Consider the following 21339-nt stretch of genomic DNA (forward strand, 5'->3'; position numbering starts at 1 on the left):
TCACACACACACACAGTCCCACACCTTAAACGGATCAGACGTTCACTGGAACATCACAGTGATGGGAGAGAAGCTTCAAGGAACCTGGGGATCGTGTTTGGCAGCTCAGCTGTGCCCGCAACAGCATCAGTCAGCGGGCAGAGCTGGGAGAAGGAATATGCAACCTGGGAGGGTAGGAACAGAAATAATCCCGCCAGAAAACGAGAGAACCAAAGTTTTAAAAAATGAAACCAAAACGAAGTTAGTGCAATCAATCATGAATTAAAACTGGTGTTCCAGAGAAGAAATGGAGGACACCCTCAAGAGCTTACAACTCCCCAGCCCCGGGCACCTCCTCGCAGACTCGCTGCATGAAGCCGCCTCATTCTCCGTCACGGCCCAACTCACCCGTGCTCTCCAAGATGCGCTGGCCCTGGGGACCCCTGGCCTTGCTGGAGGCCCTGAGCACAGCCTCAACCATGCCCATTGTGGTGAGACGTGCCCCTGCCAGGGCAGGTCAGTGGGAAGCAGCCTTCGCCTCTTCAGGACCAGGCGTGTAAAGAAGCTGATGCCTCGCCTCCAGATGGAAGGCTTGCAGGCTACCTCCAAGGTCATTGTTTAAATATAAACCAAGTTTTTAAAAATTAGAATGTTACGTTTATTGAACACAACTGAAATTTAGTGTGGAAAAGTGAAGCAAATACAACAGCATTTATACAGTGTATGAAAGGGCATCCTTTAACCCCCAGGCAGTGGGGATACACCTGGCTTCACCAAAAAGCTTGTATGCCGTTTAGTTTTAAACCATATGTTAATACCATAACCAAGGATTTGGCAAAGATTTATTTTTTTTCTATCTCCAGCCTTTTAAAGTAGACAGAATAGTTTAGAATGCAGCTGATACTAAGAGCACAAAAAACTGAACCAGACTAAATTCCACAATCCGGAGACTCGAGGAGACAGTGGTTGTCCAGGGCTGCTGTCTGGGGTGGCGCTGACAGTCCCAGGGGGTCCGTCTGGTGCTGCCCGACCGCCCGGGGTGGGGACCGCTCGGCGCCGCCCGTGTCGCGGTGGATTCTACATGCCGCGTACCAAAGCCAGCAGACACTCAGTGCTGAGGGCCGTCTGCAGCGGACGGACGCGTCCACCGAAGCGTCTGCAGCAGGGAGTAAGGCCACGTGTTTATTCAGGTGAAGCCTCAGGCAGTCCTCCTAGTGTCGGCATTCCTTCCCTCAAATAGTGTTTAACGCTATCAGTGATTCATTAAAATGCTACATACAACATAACTAGGTATTTTAAAATTATTTATACTTTGATATTTATAATATCTGAAGAAGGTTACTACCGAATTATTACAGTAGGTATTAATCAATGACATGCTTGTCGCTCGATCCCTAAGTGTGGCTGCGGGAGAGCGTGGTTTACTGTCTGCTTCACTGAGTGAGGAAGGCGGCGCTGCCAGAAGAGACGACTCGTGGGGCGGCTGCCCAGGATCAAGACAGCTGCTTCTGTGCACTGTGCGGGGCACGGGCCCCCGCGGCGTGGGGACACCGGGCTAAAGCCTGCATCAGAACGTGCTGGTGGACGTTGTCAGGCGCCTTCCAATGTAGATCCTGACAGAGAAAGGAGGCGGTCGTTACAGGGCAGCGTGTCTCCCGGGGGCGCGCAATGCCGAGACAGCAGCTGATCAGCCCAGCTTATTTACAGAAGGGTCCTGGCTGCCAACACTCAGTGGACACATGGGTCTCACTCTGATCAGCACGCATTTCAGGATTCAATTCAGAAAAATCCAGCTGTGCTCTAACAGCTGTGCAACGCACACCCTTGGCACACACGAAGGATAGCTCCTCCTGAGCTGAGAGGCTCCCTCCTCACTTTCCGACTTGATCAGTCACCCACGGTACAGCTGACGACCCCAGGTTTATCAGCACATCTCACAGAAACCGCTGCTGCACGGGACGCCCCAGGGAGCCCAGAACGGAGCGGTGTCGGGGGGCTGTCCGGGAGGAGGGCGGGGGGAGGACATCAAGGGCCTGAAGGCCAGCGGGGAGTCTCTGCAGAGCAAGGGGACAGGAGGGCTTGATCCTGACCCCCGTGAAGTCTGGGAGGGCAGACACACCTGCAGAAATCCACCCCGAAGTGAAGGCTGAAGCCTAACCCCGCCAGGCCCCAGAGGACCTGAATGCTGGTTCTGGACAAAGCTCCCTGCAGGACTCTGACAGCCTGACTGAGGAGCACTGGCCCAAACAGTCGGCGCACTGTGCTGAGAGGGGAAGGCGGGGCAGAGCCCAGAGCAGGGGCAGGGCTGTGGGCCAGGGCTCAGGACGGCGGGTGGGGGCCCTGCTCCTGCCTCCTCGAGCCAGCAAGCTGGGCGTCTCCTCTGCCCCGTTCTCAGAGCCCGGGGCTCCAGCCTGCGTCAGAAGCCTGTCCTGACATCCAGCGGCCCAGTAGGCTACCCAGGAGAAGCCCATCCGCCCGCATCAGGACCGGGGAGACCAGAACCCTCCACGTGCGAGCCGCCCCAGGGGCTCCCCCGCTCCCCCGCCTGTGCCCAAGGCCAGCACGGGCCCCGTGCAGGCGGCACTCACCCCAGCCCGATGGCCAGCAGGTGGGACAGCAGCAGCGACGGCAGGAAGACCTTGAGGAACTCCGCAGAAAAGATGCCGCCCTTCTTCATGACGCTTGTGTTGCGCATGCTGAGCGTGGGAGTGCGCTTCGGGTGCTTGAAGAGCAGGAACTCCCTGAGGGGAGAGGGCGGTCAGCGGGCGCTGGCACCCGGCCCCGGAGGCCCCCGCGGACACAGACTCACTTGGCCGGGGGGACGTTCTCTGGCCGACTGGACCAATCCCAAATCCAGTCTGAGTTTTTCTTCAGGATGCTTTCGACCTCTTTCCTCCTCTCCATGTAGTCTTCCTCGGACTGCGGGGAGACGAGGTCGGTGAACCCGCTGCCTGGCTCACCGCCCACCCCACACCCCCGTGGAGGGCCCACCAGAGTCCAGCGGCCCTGAGCTGCAGGCACTGCCCCAGAGGAGCACCGGCCAGTGGGGACACATGTTCAGAAAGACACCGGCTGTGGTTCTGGGGATAAAAGGAAAAACAGAAACCCCCGAAAAGGCCCCCAACAGGGATGTGCCTGAGCTGACGGCACACGGCACGCAGTGAGAGCAGATGCGCGTCCGCGTCTGGCGGGAGAAGAGAAAACCAGAAACCCGCGTGCACCCCTGGTCTCAGTGGCCTTAAAAATACATGTTATTAATAATATGCTAATTAAAGAGCTTTAAAAAGGTGCATTGCTTAGAATTTTAAAAACTGTGTACCTGATCATAGAATTCCTCTTTAAATTCGGGGGGGGGGGGTGGAATTATGGAAATACTTAGAACACGGTACCAAAACCAACCAAACACCTGGACACAACAAAGCTGGGCTGGACCCCACACATCCAGGAGCAGGCAGGCAGCACCCTGGAGAAGCCTGAGCACAAGGACTGCTGAGCCCCTGGGGCGGGACAGTCTGAGGGGCGCCCGGCAGGCAGCAGGGGGACCCAGGGGCACTGATGGAAGTTTGGGCCCCACAGCTCTCACAATGAGGAAGGGAGCGGGCAGCCTTTCCCTTCTCCAGGGGATCTTCCCGACCCAGGAGTGCAACCGGGGTCTCCTGCACTACAGGCGGATTCTTTACCAGCTGAGGCCCCAGGAAAGCAGGGCCCCCAGGTTCCTAGATCCCGCCACCCCTGAGCATCACAAAAGGCAGCAGGCAGGGAGATGGCCTGGCGAGGCCGCACTGGCCACTGGCCCAACCCAGGTCTGCGGAAAGGCAGCTCAGGCCACATCCCACCCTGCTCTCATGGGCTTCCCCCCAGCAGGGGCTACGGCCCCACCAAACTCAGAGATTCTTAAAGGAAAGTCAGAAAACTGAGCTCAGCCTCCACCAGCCTGATCAGCTCCTAACCCGAACCACACAAGCGCCAGTCAGCGAAGCCCGAGGCACGGTTTCTGGAAGCAACTAGTGCCACCGAGGAAGGGACAGCAGCAGTGCCGTCCCAATGGGGGGGCCCTGGGCAGGCCTCCAGACCCCCACGGCTCCCTGCCACTCCCGCCACTCGCCCCGCATCCCCCGGGAGGGCATGTGGGGCAGACGGGTCCCTGGGCAGGCCTCCAGACCCCCACGGCTCCCTGCCACTCCCGCCACTCGCCCCGCATCCCCCGGGAGGGCATGTGGGGCAGACGGGTCCCTGGGCAGGCCTCCAGACCCCCACGGCTCCCTGCCACTCCCGCCACTCGCCCTGCATCCCCTTGGAGGGCATGTGGGGCAGACGGGGCCCCGGGCAGGCCTCCAGACCCCCACGGGCCCCCACGGTTCCCCACCACCCGCCCACATCCCCCGGGAGGGCATGTGGGGCAGACGGGGCCCCGGGCAGGCCTCCAAACCCCCATGGGCCCCCACGGCTCCCCGCCACCCGCCTGCATTCCCCGGGAGGGCGTGTGGGGCAGACGGGGCCCCAGGCAGGCCTCCAGACCCCCACGGGCCCCCACGGCTCCCCGCCACCCACCTGCATCCCCTGGGAGGGCGTGTGGGGCAGACGGGGCCCCGGGCAGGCCTCCAGACCCCCACGGCTCCCTGCCACTCCCGCCACTCGCCCTGCATCCCCTTGGAGGGCATGTGGGGCAGACGGGGCCCCGGGCAGGCCTCCAGACCCCCACGGGCCCCCACGGCTCCCCGCCACCCGCCTGCATCCCCCGGGAGGGCGTGTGGGGCAGATGGGACCCCGGGCAGGCCTCCAGACCCCCACGGGCCCCCACGGCTCCCCGCCACCCACCCGCATCCCCCCGGGGAGGGCGTGTGGGGCAGACGGGGCCCCAGGCAGGCCTCCAGACCCCCACGGGCCCCCACGGCTCCACGCCACCCGCCCGCATCCCCCGGAAGGGCGTGTGGGGCAGACAGGGCCCCGGGCACACACCCTGAACCAAATGGCCCCACGGCCTCCGGTCCACTCTGTGAAGTGCTGGAGATGCCCCACCCCCGACAGCTGAGAGAAGGTCTGAGGAAGCAGAAGTTGGCTTTCGGGCCGGGTCACCCAGCACCCTGTACCGACAGATCACGAAGGCAGACCCTGTGCACCTTACCTGGGAGCTGTTCTTCTCTCCGAGGCTGTGCGTGTCTGTCTCAGAAGCTCTGTTAGTGTCCTGTGGGGTCTGTGAGCGGGGCGGGCTTGGGGGAAATAGCACACGTTCACCTTTCCACCAGGACACACAGACCCCCCACACACACACAGGGGACGGCGTCCCTGGAGAAGGAAGCGCTCCCGCCAACCCCGGGGGACTAAGGCCCAACAGTCACAGCGGCCCCCTGCCTTCTCAGCTGAGCTCAGACGCCCAGCAGGCAGCAGCCAGCCCCGGGGGGGACCAGGGCCGAAGAGTCACAGCGGCCCCCTGCCTTCTCAGCTGAGCTCAGACACCTAGCAGGCAGAAGCAGGGGCAGGACCCCACGGGCGGTGTCCCCCCACCCGAGGGCAAAGGGCCCGCCGTCTGGGCGCTAACTGAGGCCAGGGAGGCCCGCGGAGCCATGCTGGGACACACATATTTGCCCACCTGTCGCAGTGGGAGCTCTTGGAGCTGCTCCGTCCGGATTCGTGCTGCGCGTCCAGCAGTATCTTTTCCATGTCGCCGTTATAAATAGAAACAGAGTCGGGAACACTGCTCCCGTTTCCGTTACTGCCGAAGTGTAATTCTACCCAGGAGCCTGACGGGGACGAGAGAAGAACCAGGTTGCAATTTTCCGCCCATCTCGGAGTCTGGTGCTAAGATACCGAGCTCATCCCGTCTGTTTCAAGACGTGCCGGAGACTCCCACAGACCCTCCACCGGGAATCTGGCCGTAGTGCCCCCAGGCCCGCCTCGGGCCCTGTGCAGTGAGCCTCCGCAGGGACCCTCGGGAGCTGCACCCCAGACCATCTGCTCCGTCAGCAGAAGCCCTGTAGCCAGGACTCGCCCACACTCAGCTCTCAGAAGAAAAAGGGCTCAACCAGTGCCTTGGGGACTTAGAAATTAAGGAAAGCTTTAAAATTTCCACATTCCAGCCTCACGTTCTGACCCTGAGGCCCCACAGATTGATGACCAATTACCAAGGCTTAGCACTTGATAAATTCACCAGGGAAATGGCAGCTGAGCCGGGGGCCCTCCGCTCACCGGGCCGAGCCCCTCCGGGCCCCCATGAGGGGAGGGGTCCCCAGTCCAGGCGGGGCTAACGTCCCGGCGGGGAGGAGGCACTGCTGCTCCCGGCTGGGTGCTGTGGGGGCTGACATGGGGGCGAACTCAGGAGAAGAGCAGCGTGGCAAGTGCACAGGAGGACGGGGTGGACACTAGAGAGCTCCTGAGGTAAGAAGGTCCGCCTGCGGTGCGGACCAGAGGCCCAGCCCGGTGGCCCCACAAGGCACCACTGCCCGCTTCTCCGCGCTCAGCTGCGTGGCTGGCTGCCACAGGCTCTCACGTCTGAACCACGAGAGGTGCTGGGTGTGGGGCGGGGAGCCCTGCTGTGCATCCAGTGCGGGACCTCCGCGCCTCTGCCTGGGGACCAGGCCTGAGACGCGACTACCGCGGGGGTACAGGTCATCAGCGCGGGGGCGGGGCGGCCGGCTTATTCAGCACGGCCGCCTTCTCATGGGTTGGGCATTTTCCCACAGGCTTCCTGGCTGAGGGGAGAGCTTCTTTTCTGCGTCAGCTGTTGAAACCCGCTCCTCTCTTCTGCTGAGCAGTCCATCTTTCTCCATCGAGCTCAATATTCGAGACATGCAGCTTTCCTTTTGTTGGCCACATGGGAAGACCCGCACCACTGAGTCCAGCCTGACCACTGGGCCACCAGGGCCCGCCGGCACACGCCTTTCTCCACCCCGTGTGGTGCTGGCAACTGTGGAGAGACTGCCCTTCCACTCAGGTCTTCGGGTGAGAAGACGAAAAGTTCTTGCTTTTAATTCCGTCAAACCTGAGGCCACGAAGGTGCACCGCACCGCCTCGCTCCGGGGCCCGGCCCCCTGCACGCGTGAGCGGACGCGGTCAGCTATTCCAGGCGGCCCTCCGCTGCCAGGCTCACTGACGGCGCTGCCGCCCCGCCCCGGCCTCTCCTGCCCCGGCCGCTCGCACCGCTCTCTTCCCGGCCCAGGACCGTCCACTGCGGGTCACGGTCCGGCCTTCCCAGGTAGTGGGCTTTTATATCAATAACCAGTTTCCCGGCTCCAGCGTGCGGCCCAGCAGTTTAGTTTTGACACTATCTGTAGTGGTCTTAGTCCCACAAGACTGTCCCCGCAGGAGACACCTCAAACGCCCGACAGACCAAGAATTCAGGGGTTCCCACAAGCCTCCCTCGTCAGCAACTCCTTGGGACAAGTCACAGAAGTCAGGACCACACCGTGCTTGCACGAGCGCCTTCTCAGAGGGCAGGCATGCGGGCAGTGGTAGGAGATGGCAGTTCTACGCCCTTGCCCAGTACGTCCTGTAACCCAGCCTCAGTGCCCCTCCCCAGGCAGGCTTGGGGAGGGCGAGTGCTGAGTTTCCGGCCATCCCCACCCCACCCTGAGGCTACCAAGGACCCCGGCAGTCACATCACTAGCACAGACTCAATTGTTTTCCAAAGATCTCAAGAAAGTCCAAGGGTTCTTAGAGCCTAGCTGTGGATCTGGAACCAGAGACAAAGATTAAATATATTTTTCAAATTAAAATATAATGGGCATACAACTCTGTAGTTTCAGGGTTTCCCTGGTGGTCCACTGGTTAAGAAACCACTCTGCAATGCAAGGGACACAGGTTCCATCCCTGGTCCAGGAAGATCCCACATCCCCCGAAGCAACTAAGCCCACGGGCGTCGACTACCAAGCCCACGCACCAGAGCCCAGGAGCCACAGCTCCCTAAGCCCTGGAGGCCTGGGGTCCGCACTCCACAAGAGAAGACATCGCAGGGAGGAGTGCACCCACCGCAACGAAGAGGAGCCCTGCTCGCTACAACTAGAGAAAACCCGAGTGCAGCAGCAAAGACCCAGCACAGCCACAAGACAGAGTATTTTTTTTTAAAAAAATAACAACACGATGAGTTTCAGGCACATGCTTAGATTCCACTCCAGACTTCATGGAGATCGGAACCATCTCACTGAAAGTGTTGGGCATCCTTAACCTCTATGCAGGCTGTCTACAGCGGAGCTCTGTCTACAGCACAGCTCACAGGCTGTGATTCACTAACGGACCAGAGTTTATGATTAACCTGCAGCAACTGCACAGGGGAGCAGCTCCCTGGAAAATGAGGACCAGGGGCCATTAATCTTCTTTCACCTGCAGTTAAGCTCACTCACCTTTCTAAGCAAGAAAGAACAGTTTCAGGTTGCTTTGTTGTTATTTCATCGCTAGGTTGTGTTCCTCTCTCTGCGACCCAATGGACTATAGCCAGGCTCCTCTATCCATGGGATTCTCCAGATGAGAAGACTGGAGTGGGAGCTGTTTCCTTCTCCCAGGATCTTCCCAGCCCAGGGACCGAACCTGCCATGTCTCCTGCACTGCAGGTGGGTTCTCTACCACTGAGCCACCAGGGAAGCCCTCGAGTTGCTTTACAACCTCAGATCACTTCCTCAGAACCCCAAACAGCCTGTGAGGTGATCGGGCCGCGGGAAAAGGGGCGGTGGTTGCTGACCCAGGCGAGTCTTGCCCTGATTCAGGCCACTGCCACACTGACCTGTAATTCACCCTAACAAGACACAGGGCAGGTGGACTGGACAGATGAGATGGGCGGAGAGCCTAGGCCAATGCCCCGTCACTGCAGAAGAGAATTACAAGCCTACACGATATGCCATGTCTTACTTTTGTTTAAAAAAACTTCCTGTGACCCCCAGGATACTTGATCCCAAAAGAAGGAAAGCCCACATCTTGAATGAGACGATTCGTGGGCCCCCAAAAGATCTGTAACCACAATGTTGTCCCGTCTTCCAGCTCTGGAGAGGCCACAGGAATGACCCAGACACAACCACTTACTGGCTGGGCCACAAATGCCATGAATTCAGCTGACCTCAACTGCTAGTAACTGGGCACAAGCTGTGATCACATGTAGAGTGTTAAACAGTTCCTGAGCCACTGCTCGGCAGGCTGGGTGGTTGACTACAGCTTCCAGTTTACCCCAGCCTGAAAACAGATAGTGACAACTGTCTTTCTTAACTTGTGGAGCCTGACCCTGTCACCCAACCTCAACACAGCACCCACGCTTTATATCCTGAGTATTTTGCACAGAGCTTCTCACAGTCCCTGCCTGCACTGTGAGGCTCCCTGCTCCTGGCTCCAGGCCAACATCCCTCTCCAGCACCCCCGGCAGAGCACCCCACAACCCAGTCTGGGGCAACATGTCACAACCCTGGCTCTGGAGGACCGGCTCCGGAGGACCACCTCTTGTGCTTTCCCTGTTCTCCAGCAGTCTCACCCACCAGCCGGAAAATCCTGATTTGGAATGCTATAACAGAACCCTGGTACCTTTACTTTGAAAAACCACAATGGTGACGGTGGGCAGCCAGGGTTGAAAACTACAGGAGCATGACCTACACGATGCTGGGGTCAATGTCCTGGGGTGTTTGGGACAGGTGGGACCCTGAGGACAGCCCTGGGGCGGCGCAGGGGCTACGCCTGGAGCCAAGGACCACCCTTGGGAAAGCTTCTTCCCTAGGAGAGGTGGGATTTAAGAAATCCCAGTTTTTAAGAGTTTCTTGAGTGAGGCGGTACAGAAACCAGAGGCTTGACGTCTGAACAGGACCTGGTGGACCCCCCCTTCCTTCCGCCTGTCTGAGGCCTCTGTCACCGAAGCCCGAGGAGCCTGGCACCCTAAGAGCCCAACTGCTGTCACTGCCTGCCGTGTGCTTCGCCTCACCTCTCGGCCTCACTGTGGCCATCTGAAACGCAGAGTGGGCCAGGATCTCATTGCCGGAAACCCCTTCCCTCTCAAAGTGCAGGACACGAGACGAGCACGTCCTGTGCCTCTCATACACCGCGCCTTCATCCACGGCGGGGGCCTGTGACAACACCACCCTCTGACTGGCTGCAGACAGACCAGCAGGTGAAGAACTGGGGGCCATCTCGGGGTAAGCCGGTGCCACCTGATGGCACTGATCCCCACTCAGCACAGCACTGGGGGGGGGTGCCTCTGGGAAGTTAAGTCTCGCACCCCCTCGCACGATGCTGCGAGATAATATTACAAAACTCCACCTTCCCCCCTGCACGTTAGGGGTTGTTTATCTGAGACAGGAAAGGCATCTAGGACATCCTGCTGCTCGTCAACAGCTTTAACCAGAACGGACCAGGGAGCAGAGGCTGCTCGTCAAGAGCTCTAACCAGAGCAGACCAGGGAGCAGAGGCTGCTCGTCAACAGCTCTAACCAGAATGGACCAGGGAGCAGAGACTGCTCGTCAACAGCTCTAACCAGAGCGGACCAGGGAGCAGAAACTGCTCCCTCTAAACAGAGCGGACCAGAGAGCAGAGACTGCTTGTCAACAGCTCTAACCTGCAGAAGCTGCAGGACTCAGGGAAAGCATTTAGCCAGAGAGGAGCAGAAGGGAGAGCATTGGCCTTTGTCTTGCCTCAGCGACCAACTGCGCCCAGTTCTTTCCGAGGTAAACAAGAGGTAATCAAATCAAAACTGAGCCCAGGGCAAGTGTCGGCCCAGCCACCAATCCCGGCCCGGATTCGGTTTCCCAGGGCGGCCGGGCCCACGTGATCCCTCCCACACTGGCCAGAGGCTCGAGTGCCCAGCTGCACGTACCCCGGACCGCGGCCCAAAGACTCCTCGACAGTTTCCACTCACCGTGTAACCGTCTTTTTATAGAATACACAAAACCGAGGAGCAAACCTTTTAACCCATGAGTTGGCACTCTGCGTTGCCAATGACTCAGCAGTTGGGTCTGCCAACCAAGGACTGGCGATGAAGCCGCTCTGGACACTGCGGACTCTTCGAACCAATGCAGCCACTAAGGGAACACACCACGGTAGGAGCAGAGTAGTCTGCTAACAGGACTGACTTGAAGGCGGTTCATCAAACACTCTTTAGATCTTTTTTAAGGCAAAGATTCAGTCCCTTTATCTATCTCAAATAAAATAGCCCATGTCGAAATTTAAGAAAAGATTATAGGATGTCTAGGCTGTGACCGCAGTTTCACAATATACGACGAATTTGGCCAAGTCTTAGCGAGTAAAATGCTGTTTTAACGAATACAGAAAATAAGTGGCTCAAATTCAGGCAGTGTGATGATTTTTAAATCTTAATGAACCTTTAAAATTCTCTACGGGGTCCACGGTCCTCTCCAAACCTTATTTACGCGCTCCCGCGTCCCACTTAACTCTTGCCTCAGAGAATAAAGGTCGGCGCTCGGCCCCTCCTCCAGCCGCGGCCGGAGCGGGGGTCCAGGCCGCCCCCCGTCCGGTTCCGGGGGCGGGTGTCCGCCTGGGAGTCTGCAGCGCGGTCAGCTGCCCCGCGTCCCCCGGCAGGCCAGCCCGCGACCCCGGAAGAGCGATCGTGAAGGAGGGCGCGGCCGGCGCGACCCCCGCCGCTTCCCCTCAGGCCGCCCTGCCCCGAGTCCCAGAGCGCGTCCTCCCCAGTCTCCCCGGACCGGTACCGGCGCCGAAACCAGCACCGAGGTGCGCCTCAGAAGACCAGGCACCCGCGAGTCCGGGCGGCCGGGCGCCCTCTCCGCAGGCCGCCCCCTCGCCGCGGGCCCCCAGCCCGGGCTCGGCCCCCGCTCACCGTGCAGGCTCTCCTCCTGCAGCCCGGGGCTCTCGCTCTGCGACATGACGGCGGGGCTAGGGCGCCGCGGCCAGCGGGTCAGGGTCTGCGGGCGCGCCAAGGGAGCGCAGGGGCCGGAGCACCTTGGGCAGCGAACGAAACGTCGTCGGCCCGCGGCCCCGACTGACTGACGGCGGTGGCCGACGCACAGCAAATAAGCGGCAGCACCGCCCATTGGCCGCGGGGCGGGGCCTGCGCGTGCGCGAGGCGCGGGGCGCGTGCGGCGCGTGCGACGCGTGCGCGAGGCGAGGGCGGGGCGGGGCGGGGGCGCCTGAGGGGCGGACCGCGCGTGCGCGAGGTGGAGGCAGGGCGGGGCGGGGGCGCCTGAGAAGCGGGCTGCGCGTGCGCAATCGGGGCGCGGCGCGGGAGTCCTGCAGGTACGCGCGGGACGTGCGGGAGCCGCCTAGAAACTGAGGCGGGCGGCGGACGGGGCCTGGCGGGGCGGCTCGGCCTGGCGGGGCGGCTCGGCCCGGTGATGCAGCCTGAGGCTTGGTTGCCGGGGAGGGGCCGGCAGGCTGACCGTAAAGCTGCCGGTATAGCCGGGCCGGTGCCTGTGGCCCCTGCCCATCAGAAGCGAGGCCGGGAGGGGCCGGCCCTCAGCTGCGGTGACCACCCGCCGTCCCGCAGGCCGGCTGCCAGTAGGACGGTGTCTGCGGCGGCCACCCTTCGGCCCCCGTGACGGGCGGCCCCCAGTCCCTGAGGACGGGCCCGAGAAAGCCAGAAGTGACCAATCACAGCCCCCAGCCCCGCCTCCGAGGGCCCGCCCTGGGTCTGTGCAAACGTGGGGCGCCTGCTTTCCCTTGGGGGTCTCCTTTCTGGGTGAGGACGCTCCTAAGGGCCGTTGGTCTTCCCGACTGTCTCTCCGGCTGGGGAAGCGCCGGCCTTCTTTCAGCTGGACCCTCAATCCTACCTGCTCACCGTGCATTCACCAAAGCCTGTCCCAGCGCTGCGCTATGCTAGAGGGGACGGCCTGGGTGGCAGCAAGCAGCATCCAGCAGAGGACAAATTAAAAAGCCCCCCGGACCTCCGGCTCGCCCCGCCTCCCCCGCAGCGCCCCTCCCCGCCTGGTTCTCCGCCCCAGGGAGCTGCCTGCCCTCGAACGCTGCCCATATGGAGCCTTTCCGTCCCTGAACACCTTCTGTTTCCTGACTCAAGTCTTCTTCAGTTTACAGGGCTTGCTCATCTTTTTTCAGATGTATCCCTATTCATATTTGTATAATGTTGTAATTACCGATGTTATATTTTGTTGGGTTGCTTACTGACGTGTGCTTAGTCCCGCAGTTGTGTCCGACTCTGTGACCCCATGGACTGTAGCCAGGCTCCTCTGTCCATGGGATTCTCCAGGTAAGAATACCGGAGTGGGTTGCCATTTCCCACCCAGGGATCCAACCCAGGTCTCCTGCACTGCAGGTCGATTTTTCACTGACTGAGCCACCAGGGAAGCCTCTGATATAGAAAATGTGTGTGTATTGTCGCAACCTGATAAGCTCACTGAAATCTACAGATTTTCTAAGTCCTCTGAAGTCTTTATAGGCAATTACCTGGAAGTGTTCAAATGAAAATGTTTCTTATTGCACCTGGTTTTCCCTCCCAGTGTGGAGCCTTCCACAACTCCCACCGAGTTCTATCACTGGGAGGCTGCCAGGAGAGGGAGAGAGGCCTGAAGCTTCGAGATTGAGATTGACAGCATCCCTGTAAAGTAACCTGCCTTTGAGAGGGTTAGGGTTAAGGGTGGGATAGTTTCCCGGGTGGCAAAGAACCTGCCTGCCATTCCAGGCTTAAGAGACGTGGGTTCCATCCCTGGGTCTAGAAGAGCTCCTGGAGAAGGGCATGGCAACCCACTCCAGTATTCTTGCCTGGAGAATGCCATGGACAGAGGAGCCTGGCGGGCTACAGTCCATGGAGTCGCAAAGAGTCAGACACGACCGAGTGACTGAGCACAGTGCAGCACAGTCTGCCCTGGGGAAGCGCAAGGAGCCCCAAGTCAGAGTTGGTGGTTCAAGAAAAACAGAAGTGGGGAGTGGAAAAGCAAACTCAGTGATTGAAGATGTTTCCCTGTCCTGCTCTCACTTCCCTGCCCTGAAAAAGCAGTCTGGCTTTTGAGGCAGTGCTCATCAAACTTTTTGCTCCTATAGTCCCTGAAAATTTTTGAAAAATTCTTCCTTTCATACTTCAAGTGGACATCTAAGTTTTGCATCTTAAATGTAAATGCTTGTGAAGGATGTTATTTCTGACATACTGTATTTTTAATCAAACTTTTTATCAGTTCAGTTCAGTCACTCAGTTGTGTCCGACTCTTTGTGACCCCATGGACTGCAGCACACCAGGCCTCCCTATCCGTCACCAACTCCCAGAGCCTGCTCAAACTCATGTCCATCAAGTCAGTGATGCCATCCAACCAACCATCTCATCCTCTGTCAGCCCCTTCTCCTCCTGCCTTCAATCTTGCCCAGCATCAGGGTCTTTTCCAGTGAGTCAGTTCTTCACATCAGGTGGCCAAAGTATTGGAGTTTCAGCTTCAGCATCAGTCCTTCCAGTGAATATTCAGGACTGATTTTCTTTAGGATGGACTGGTTGGATCTCCTTGCTATTCAAGGGACTCTCAAGAGTCTTCTCCAACACCATAGCTCAAAAGCATCAGTTCTTCGGCGCTCAGCTTTCTTTATAGTCCAACTCTCACATCCATCGAAACATGACTGTGGAAAAACCATAGCTTTGACTAGATGGACCTTTGTTGGCAAAGTAATGTCTCTGCTTTCTAATATGCTGTCTAGGTTGGTCATAACTTTCCTTGCAAGGAAGAAGCATCTTTTAATTTCATGGCTGCAGTCACCATCTGCAGTGATTTTGGAGCCCCAAGAAATAAAGTCTGTCACTGTTTTTAATGTTTCCCCATCTATTTCCCATGAAGTGATGGGACCAGATGCCATGATTTTAGTTTTCTGAGTATTGAGTTTTAAGCCAACTTTTTCACTCTCCTCTTTCACCTTCATCAAGAGGCTCTTTAGTTCCTCTTCACTTTCTGCCATAAGGGTGGTGTCATCTGCATATCTGAGGTTATTGATATTTCTCCCGGAAATCTTGATTCCAGCTTGTGCTTCTTCCAGCCCAGCGTTTCTCATGATGTACTCTGCATATAAGGTAAATAAGCAGGGTGACAATATACAGCCTTGACGTGCTCCTTTCCCAATTTGGAACCAGTCTGTTGTTCCATGTCCAGTTCTAACTGTTGCTTCCTGACCTGCATACAGATTTCTCAAGAGGCAGGTCAAGTTATGACACTTTTTGAAAAATATTTATTTGGCTGCCCTGGGTCTTAGTTGGAGCCTGAAAGAGCTTTATTTGCCGCATGTGAACTCTTAGTTATGGCACATGGAATCTAGTTCCCTCATCAGGGCTCAAACGAGGGCCCTCTGCATTGGGAGTGCAGAGTCTTAGCCACTGGACCACTAGGGAAGTTACTCATCACACTTTTAAAGGTATACAGTGGCTACTAACTACCAAAACAATTTGATTTTCTCACCAGGCAATTTAAATATGCATTGGTAATTATCTTTTAACAAGAAATTTTATATCTTTTATTTTTCTTCTTGAACTTGTATATCAGGTTCACTTTCTCCTTAAAAATTTATCATACTGTAATCTTTTCAGTGCTTCACTTGTGGCTCTGCGGTAAAGAACCCACCTGCCAATACAGGAAATTAGGGTTCGATCCCTGGGTTAGGGAGATCCTTTGGAGAAAGAATGGCAACCCACTCCAGTATTCTTGCCTGGGAAATCTCATGAACAGAGGAGCCTGGTGGGCTACAGTCCGTGGGGTCAAAAAGAGTTGGACACGGCTGAGCACACACAGACTACCTTTTTACTTTTGAAAGTCTTTCATTGATCACCCTATCATTTTTCTGTCAGATGACCATGGGCGTACATTTAAATGTAATAAAAGATATTTCTTAGGACCCTAAGGCTCTTTAAAAATTTCTTTTTGATAAGCCTGTCATTCTGATGGTCAGCATTTCACAGTTCAACATAATAACAAATTTCAAATCTTGGTAAAATGAGACAGGTACAGCAGCATTCAATTCAGAGTATTCCTTTTTACAGCTGTAACTCCTGAGAAGCCTCGGTCACATAAACAAACAAGTGAGAGCAGAAAGTACCGTGGGCTTGTGTGAGTGTTAACAGTCCTGACGCTCAGTTCTCTGAACCCCGTGAGTTATATGCCAAAGGTCACATGTTGATCTTTCACCAAAAAATTATGCTAATTGAGCTCTCTTCAAGTCTGTTGAAACTTAAAAGAATTAGAATTTCTGACTTGCTGAAGAAGTCATCAGCTCCTACAAACATTCACATTGTCAGCAAAAAGGAACAAATTTCAAATTGTCCCTCAGGAGCTCCTGAAAGTTTGCACAGCTCAGGGCAAAACCCCACAGCATCTAACGGATTGGAGTGGGAACAGATGATGGTCGAAGAGGGTGGGCAGAAACTGTTCAAAGGCAGATCACTTTTTGGAAAGAAATTGATTTCCTTCAAACTATCTGCCTCTCCCTCCTTGATAAGTCTTCACACGTACCCAGCTGCACCCCAGCTTGAAAACACGGCTCAGGATGTTAACCAAAGCCCTTCTCAAGCTGGCCTCGTGAAGGGGAGGGGAGGAGGTGGGCAGGGCAGGCCTCCCCAGTCAGGCACCCTGACAAGTGTGGCAGACTAGGGGGCTAGGAGAAGGGCAACAGGAAGTGCTGAGGCTCTGTTTTCCCTTCTAGGGCAGTGGACACCAGAAAGTGCTGTCTAAAGTTTATGGAATCAGAAATAGATACTTTATTATTTTTAGAAAACCTAAAGAGAAAACAAGTAAAAATCAACAACCTCAGATATTCAGATGACACCACCCTTATGGCAGAAAGTGAAGAGGAACTAGAGAGCCTCTTGATGAAAGTTAAAGAGGAGAGTGAAAAAGCTGGCTTAAAACTAAACATTCAAAAAACGAAGACAATGGCATCCAGTCTCATCACTTCATGGCAAATAGATGGGAAAACAGTGGAAACAGTGACAGACTTTCTTTTCTTGGGCTCCAAAATCAGTACAGATGGTGACTGCAGCCATGAAATTAAATGATGCTTGCTCCTTGGAAGAAAAGCTATAACCAACCTAGATAGCATATTAAAAATCAGAGATATTACTTTGCCGACAAAGGTCATCTACTCAAAGCTATGGTTTTTCCAGAAGTCATGTGAGATGTGAGAGCTGGACTGTGAAGAAAGCTGAGCGTGGAAGAGTTGATGCTTTTGAACTGTGGTGTTGGAGAAGACTCTTGAGAGTCCCTTGGACTGCAAGGAGGTCAAACCAGTCAATCCTAAAGGCAATTAGTCCTGAATATTCATTGGAAGGACTGATGCTGAAGCTGAAACTCCAATACTTGGGCCACCTGATGGGAAGAACTGACTCATTGGAAAAGACCCTGATGCTGAGAAAAATTGAGGCAAGAGAAGGGGATGACAGAGGATGAGATGGGTGGATGGCATCACTGACTTGATGGACATGAGTTTGAGCAAGCTCTAGGAGTTGGTGATGGACAGGGAGGCCTGACATGCTGCAGTCCATAGGGTCGCAAAGAATCAGACATGACTGAGTAACTGAACTGAACTGGCCAAAGCCAGTGGAGGACATTCTGTGTAACCTGGAAATGATGAAAAAGCCTCAGGTGTGGCTTCACCAGGCCAGGGAGGAGCTGCCGCAGGGAAGGATACGCAAGTCACTGGTTCCCCTAGGGCCCTGGGTGCTGCCAGAGGGGAGGAGGCCAGATGGACATGCTTGACCCTGACTGTGGGGGCCAGAACCTTTGGGGAGGGCTTATCCTTTGCCTTCTAGGATCCCTGCCAGGCGTCCTCAGGGAGTTGCCACCCAGGGCTCAGAGCTGGGCTCTGACTGGGCTGTTGTGCTTCCCGTCCTCTTCCAGGAAAGCCTGGGCTTTTCCACGAGGTCCCAGTGGTGTCCCCACGCCGTGCCAGGCTGCTTTTAGGAACGGCCGGCATGATGACACACTAGGAGCTGTAAACAGCGTGCGCTCGCAGGGTCCGGCGTGTCTCAGCTCCCGTCCAGGCGGCTGAGGAATGGGATCCTTTCCAAGGAGGCTGGGCCTTGATTAGGAGCCCCGCCTGCCCTGGCGTGAAAGAGTCAAAACAGGAAAGGGCGCCTGGAGTGGAGCCGCATCCCTGCCAAGCCTGGACCGAGGTCCCAGGGGCTCGGCGGGGCTGTTTGTCTGCCTCTTTTCTGAAGCAACTGGCGCAGCTGCTCCTGAGCACGGGCGGGGTCACACACATGCACGCACGCACGCACGCACACACACACACACACACACTCCCCGCCTGCAAGCCCAGCAGGTGGCCTCCAACAGGAGCTCAGCCCCAAACCCTCCCACGCCCGCAGCATGCCAGGGGCCCAGGGGGAGAGGCTTTGGGTCGGGGGGACCCGTGAGGGGCTGGACTGATGGCTGTCAAATGCCCGAAAGGCTGGGCTGGGAGCAGCCCCAGGGTCAGGCTGTCGTGTGCATGAAAAATGCTTAGACTTCCCTTGAAGGCAGAGGTCTGCGGGGTAATGCCCCTCGCTGGCCACTGCCCGAGAGGGACACAGTGTTACAAGGAGACTGAGGCCCAGAGAGGCCTATGAATGAGCCAGAGTTTGAGAACGGGCCTTCCTGCTTCAAGGCCTGGTCTTACCACACTGTCATCCCTAAAAAGACAGGGCCTGTGTGGGCAGCGGTGCAGCCAAGGGGACCAGTGTGAAAGGCCTGGGGACCACAGCCTGGGGCAGTGGAGCGGCATCAGTGAGACCAGGGGCCAGAGCTGGACGGTCCTGGAGCAGCAGGCAGAGCCCAGCCCCCACCTTGGGAGCCCCTGGGCGCACCAGCGGGGCAGAGCCCTCAGCCAGAGCTCAGAGCCACGGCCCCGGAGCCCTCCTTCTCAGCCCACCCGGCTCCCTGCGCCCAGGGGAATGGGGAGGCCTGGGGCTGTCTCTGGGGCACCCCAAGGGGCCCGGTGGGGCTGCAGGGAAGGCCACGAGGTCCCCATTCCGCAGCGGACGTCAAGCCCGAGTCGCAGAGGACAGGGCTGACTCGGTGCCAGGTCGGCTGCTGCTACTGCCACTGCTGTCGGGTCAAGTCGTGTCCAACTCTGTGCGACGGCACCCAACAGGCTCCCCTGTCCCTGGGATTCTCCAGGCAAGAACACTGGAGTGGGTTGCCATTTCCTTCTCCAATGCATGAAAGCGAAAAGCGAAAGTGAAGTCGCTCAGTCGAGTCCAACTCTCAGAGACCCCATGGACTGCGGCCTACCAGGCTCCTCCATCCATGGGATTTTCCAGGCAAGAGTACTGGAGTGGGCTGCCATTGCCTTCTCCGGCCGGGTGGGCTGGGGGAATGCTATCTGCCAAGTCTGGAGCACGGCTCAGGAGCCCCCCGAGCAGGAGGTGGGTGGGCAGAGGGCTGGTGCTGGAGGAGGCTCGGCACGCACTTGGGGACCGCCAGGAGGCAGCAGGAAGAAGAGGGCACAGCGTTTGGACACGGCTGGTCCCAGTGGCACGTGCGCAGCAGCAGCCGTGTGGGCGAAAGCCCAGGACCTGGCAGAGAGTGAGAGACCTGAGCCACAGCCAGGCACCTGTGGGAAGAGGAGGGTGGGCCCGGGGCCACAGCCAGCCCAGAACTCCAGCAAGATTCACGTCCCTCAGCCCGAGGCTGGGAATGGAAGCCACCAATAAGCGCTGGACTTGGACAACCAGCAGAATCACTCCAGCACCCCAACGGCCTGGAACTTTCCCATTTCACCCCAGATGTGCCATCTGCCCACAGGGATGGAGTGGACTCCCAGGCTGCCCCACCCAACTGCCTTTGGCCCTGGGGGGTGGGCCCCTCCCTGGTGGCCTCTGGGACAAGTTGCCAGGTTTACCCCAAAGACATTAGTTCAGTTCAGTTCAGTCACTTAGCCGTGGCTGACTCTTTGCGACCACATGGACTGCAGCACACCAGGCTTACCTGTCCATTAGCAACTTCTGGAATTTACTCAAACTCAATGTCCATCGAGTCGGTAATGCCATCCAACCATCTCACCCTCTGTCATCCCCTTCTCCTCCTGCCCTCAATTTTCCCAGCATCAGGGTCTTTTCCAATGAGTCAGCTCTTATCAGGTGGCCAAAGTATTGGAGTTTCAGCTTCAGCATCAGTCCTTCCAGTGAACACCCAGGACTGATCTCCTTTAGGATGGACTGGTTGGATCTCCTTGCAGTCCAAGGGACTCTCAAGAGTCTTCTCCAACACCACAGTTCAGAAGCACGCATTCTTGGGCGCTCAGCCTTCCTTACGGTCCAGCTCTCAAATCCAGACGTGACCACTGGGAAACCAGAGCCTTGACCAGATGGTGTGTCAATCACTCAGTCATGCCCGACTCTGCCACCCCGTGGACCGTAGCCCACCAGGCTCCTCTGACCATGGGATTCTCCAGGCAAGGATACTGGAGTGGGTTGCTATTTCCTTTGCCAGGGGATCTTCCTGACCCAGGGATTGAACCAGGGTCTCCTGCACTCCAGGCAGTTTCTTTACTGACTGAGCTATGAGGGAAGCCCTGACTAGACAGACCTTTGTCAACAAAGTGATGTCTCTGGTTTGTCACAGGCTGCAGTCAGGGTCTGCAGTGATTTTGGAGCCCAAGAAAATAAAATCAGCCACCGTTTCCACTTTCTCACCATCTATTTGCCAAAATTGGCACTTGCCAAGGGCATTGGCAGCGACGGAACAACAAGGGCGTTTGCCACCTGCCTCTGCAGAGACTGGGGCCTGTGCTGCCGCACTACCAAACGCCAACCCCAGCCCCTGCCCGAGGGAGTGCAAGGTGCAGGGAGGCACTCTGCTCCAGGGGATCTGCTGGATCAGGTCTTTAGAGCGCTAAATACTTTCAGGAACTAATTTCACGATCCCAATCCTTTGTTAGGATCAAGGGACTCTCAAAAGTCTTCTCCAGCACCACAGTTCTAAAGCATCAGTTCTTCACTGCTCAGCCTTCTTTATGTCCAACTCTCATATCCATACATGACCACTGGAAAAACCACAGCTTTGATTAGACAGACCTTTGTCGGCAAAGTAATGTCTCTGCTTTTTAATATGCTGTCTAGGTTGGTCATAGATTTTCTTCTAAGGAGTGAGCATCTTTTTATTTCATGCCTGCAGTCACCATATGCAGTGATTTTGGAGCCCAGAAAAATAAAATCAGCCACTGTTTCCCCATCTATTTGCCATGAAGTGATGGGACCAGATGCCATGATCTTAGTTTTATGAATGTTGAGTTTTAAGCCAACTTTTTCACTCTTCTCTTACACTTCATCAAGAGGCTTTTTAGTTCCTCTTCACTTTCTGCCATAAGGTTGGTATTATCTGGATATCTGAGGTTATTGATATTTCTCCCAGCAATCTTGATTCCAGCTTGTGCTTCTTCCAGCCCAGCATTTCTCTTGATGTACTCTGCATATAAGTTAAATAAGCAGGGTGACAATATACAGCCTTGATGTGCTCCTTTCCCAATTTG

The 21339-nt window shown here is 56.7% G+C and overlaps 1 protein-coding gene across 1 annotated transcript; it reads right to left on the reverse strand.

Annotated features, from left to right (window-relative positions):
• Positions 1 to 613: 613 nt before the first annotated feature.
• BNIP3 (BCL2 interacting protein 3) lies at positions 614 to 11923 on the reverse strand. Its single transcript, XM_006041284.4, has 6 exons — positions 11735 to 11923; positions 5570 to 5720; positions 5105 to 5189; positions 2789 to 2898; positions 2568 to 2720; positions 614 to 1592 (listed from the first exon to the last, which is right to left on the reverse strand). Exons 1-6 carry the CDS (start codon positions 11778 to 11780, stop codon positions 1547 to 1549), a joined length of 591 nt encoding a protein of 196 aa, XP_006041346.3. The 5' UTR covers positions 11781 to 11923; the 3' UTR covers positions 614 to 1546.
• Between the last annotated feature and the right edge of the window lie 9416 nt (positions 11924 to 21339).

Source organism: Bubalus bubalis, chromosome 23 (assembly GCF_019923935.1).
Source record: "Bubalus bubalis isolate 160015118507 breed Murrah chromosome 23, NDDB_SH_1, whole genome shotgun sequence".
Classification (NCBI taxonomy): domain Eukaryota; kingdom Metazoa; phylum Chordata; class Mammalia; order Artiodactyla; family Bovidae; genus Bubalus; species Bubalus bubalis.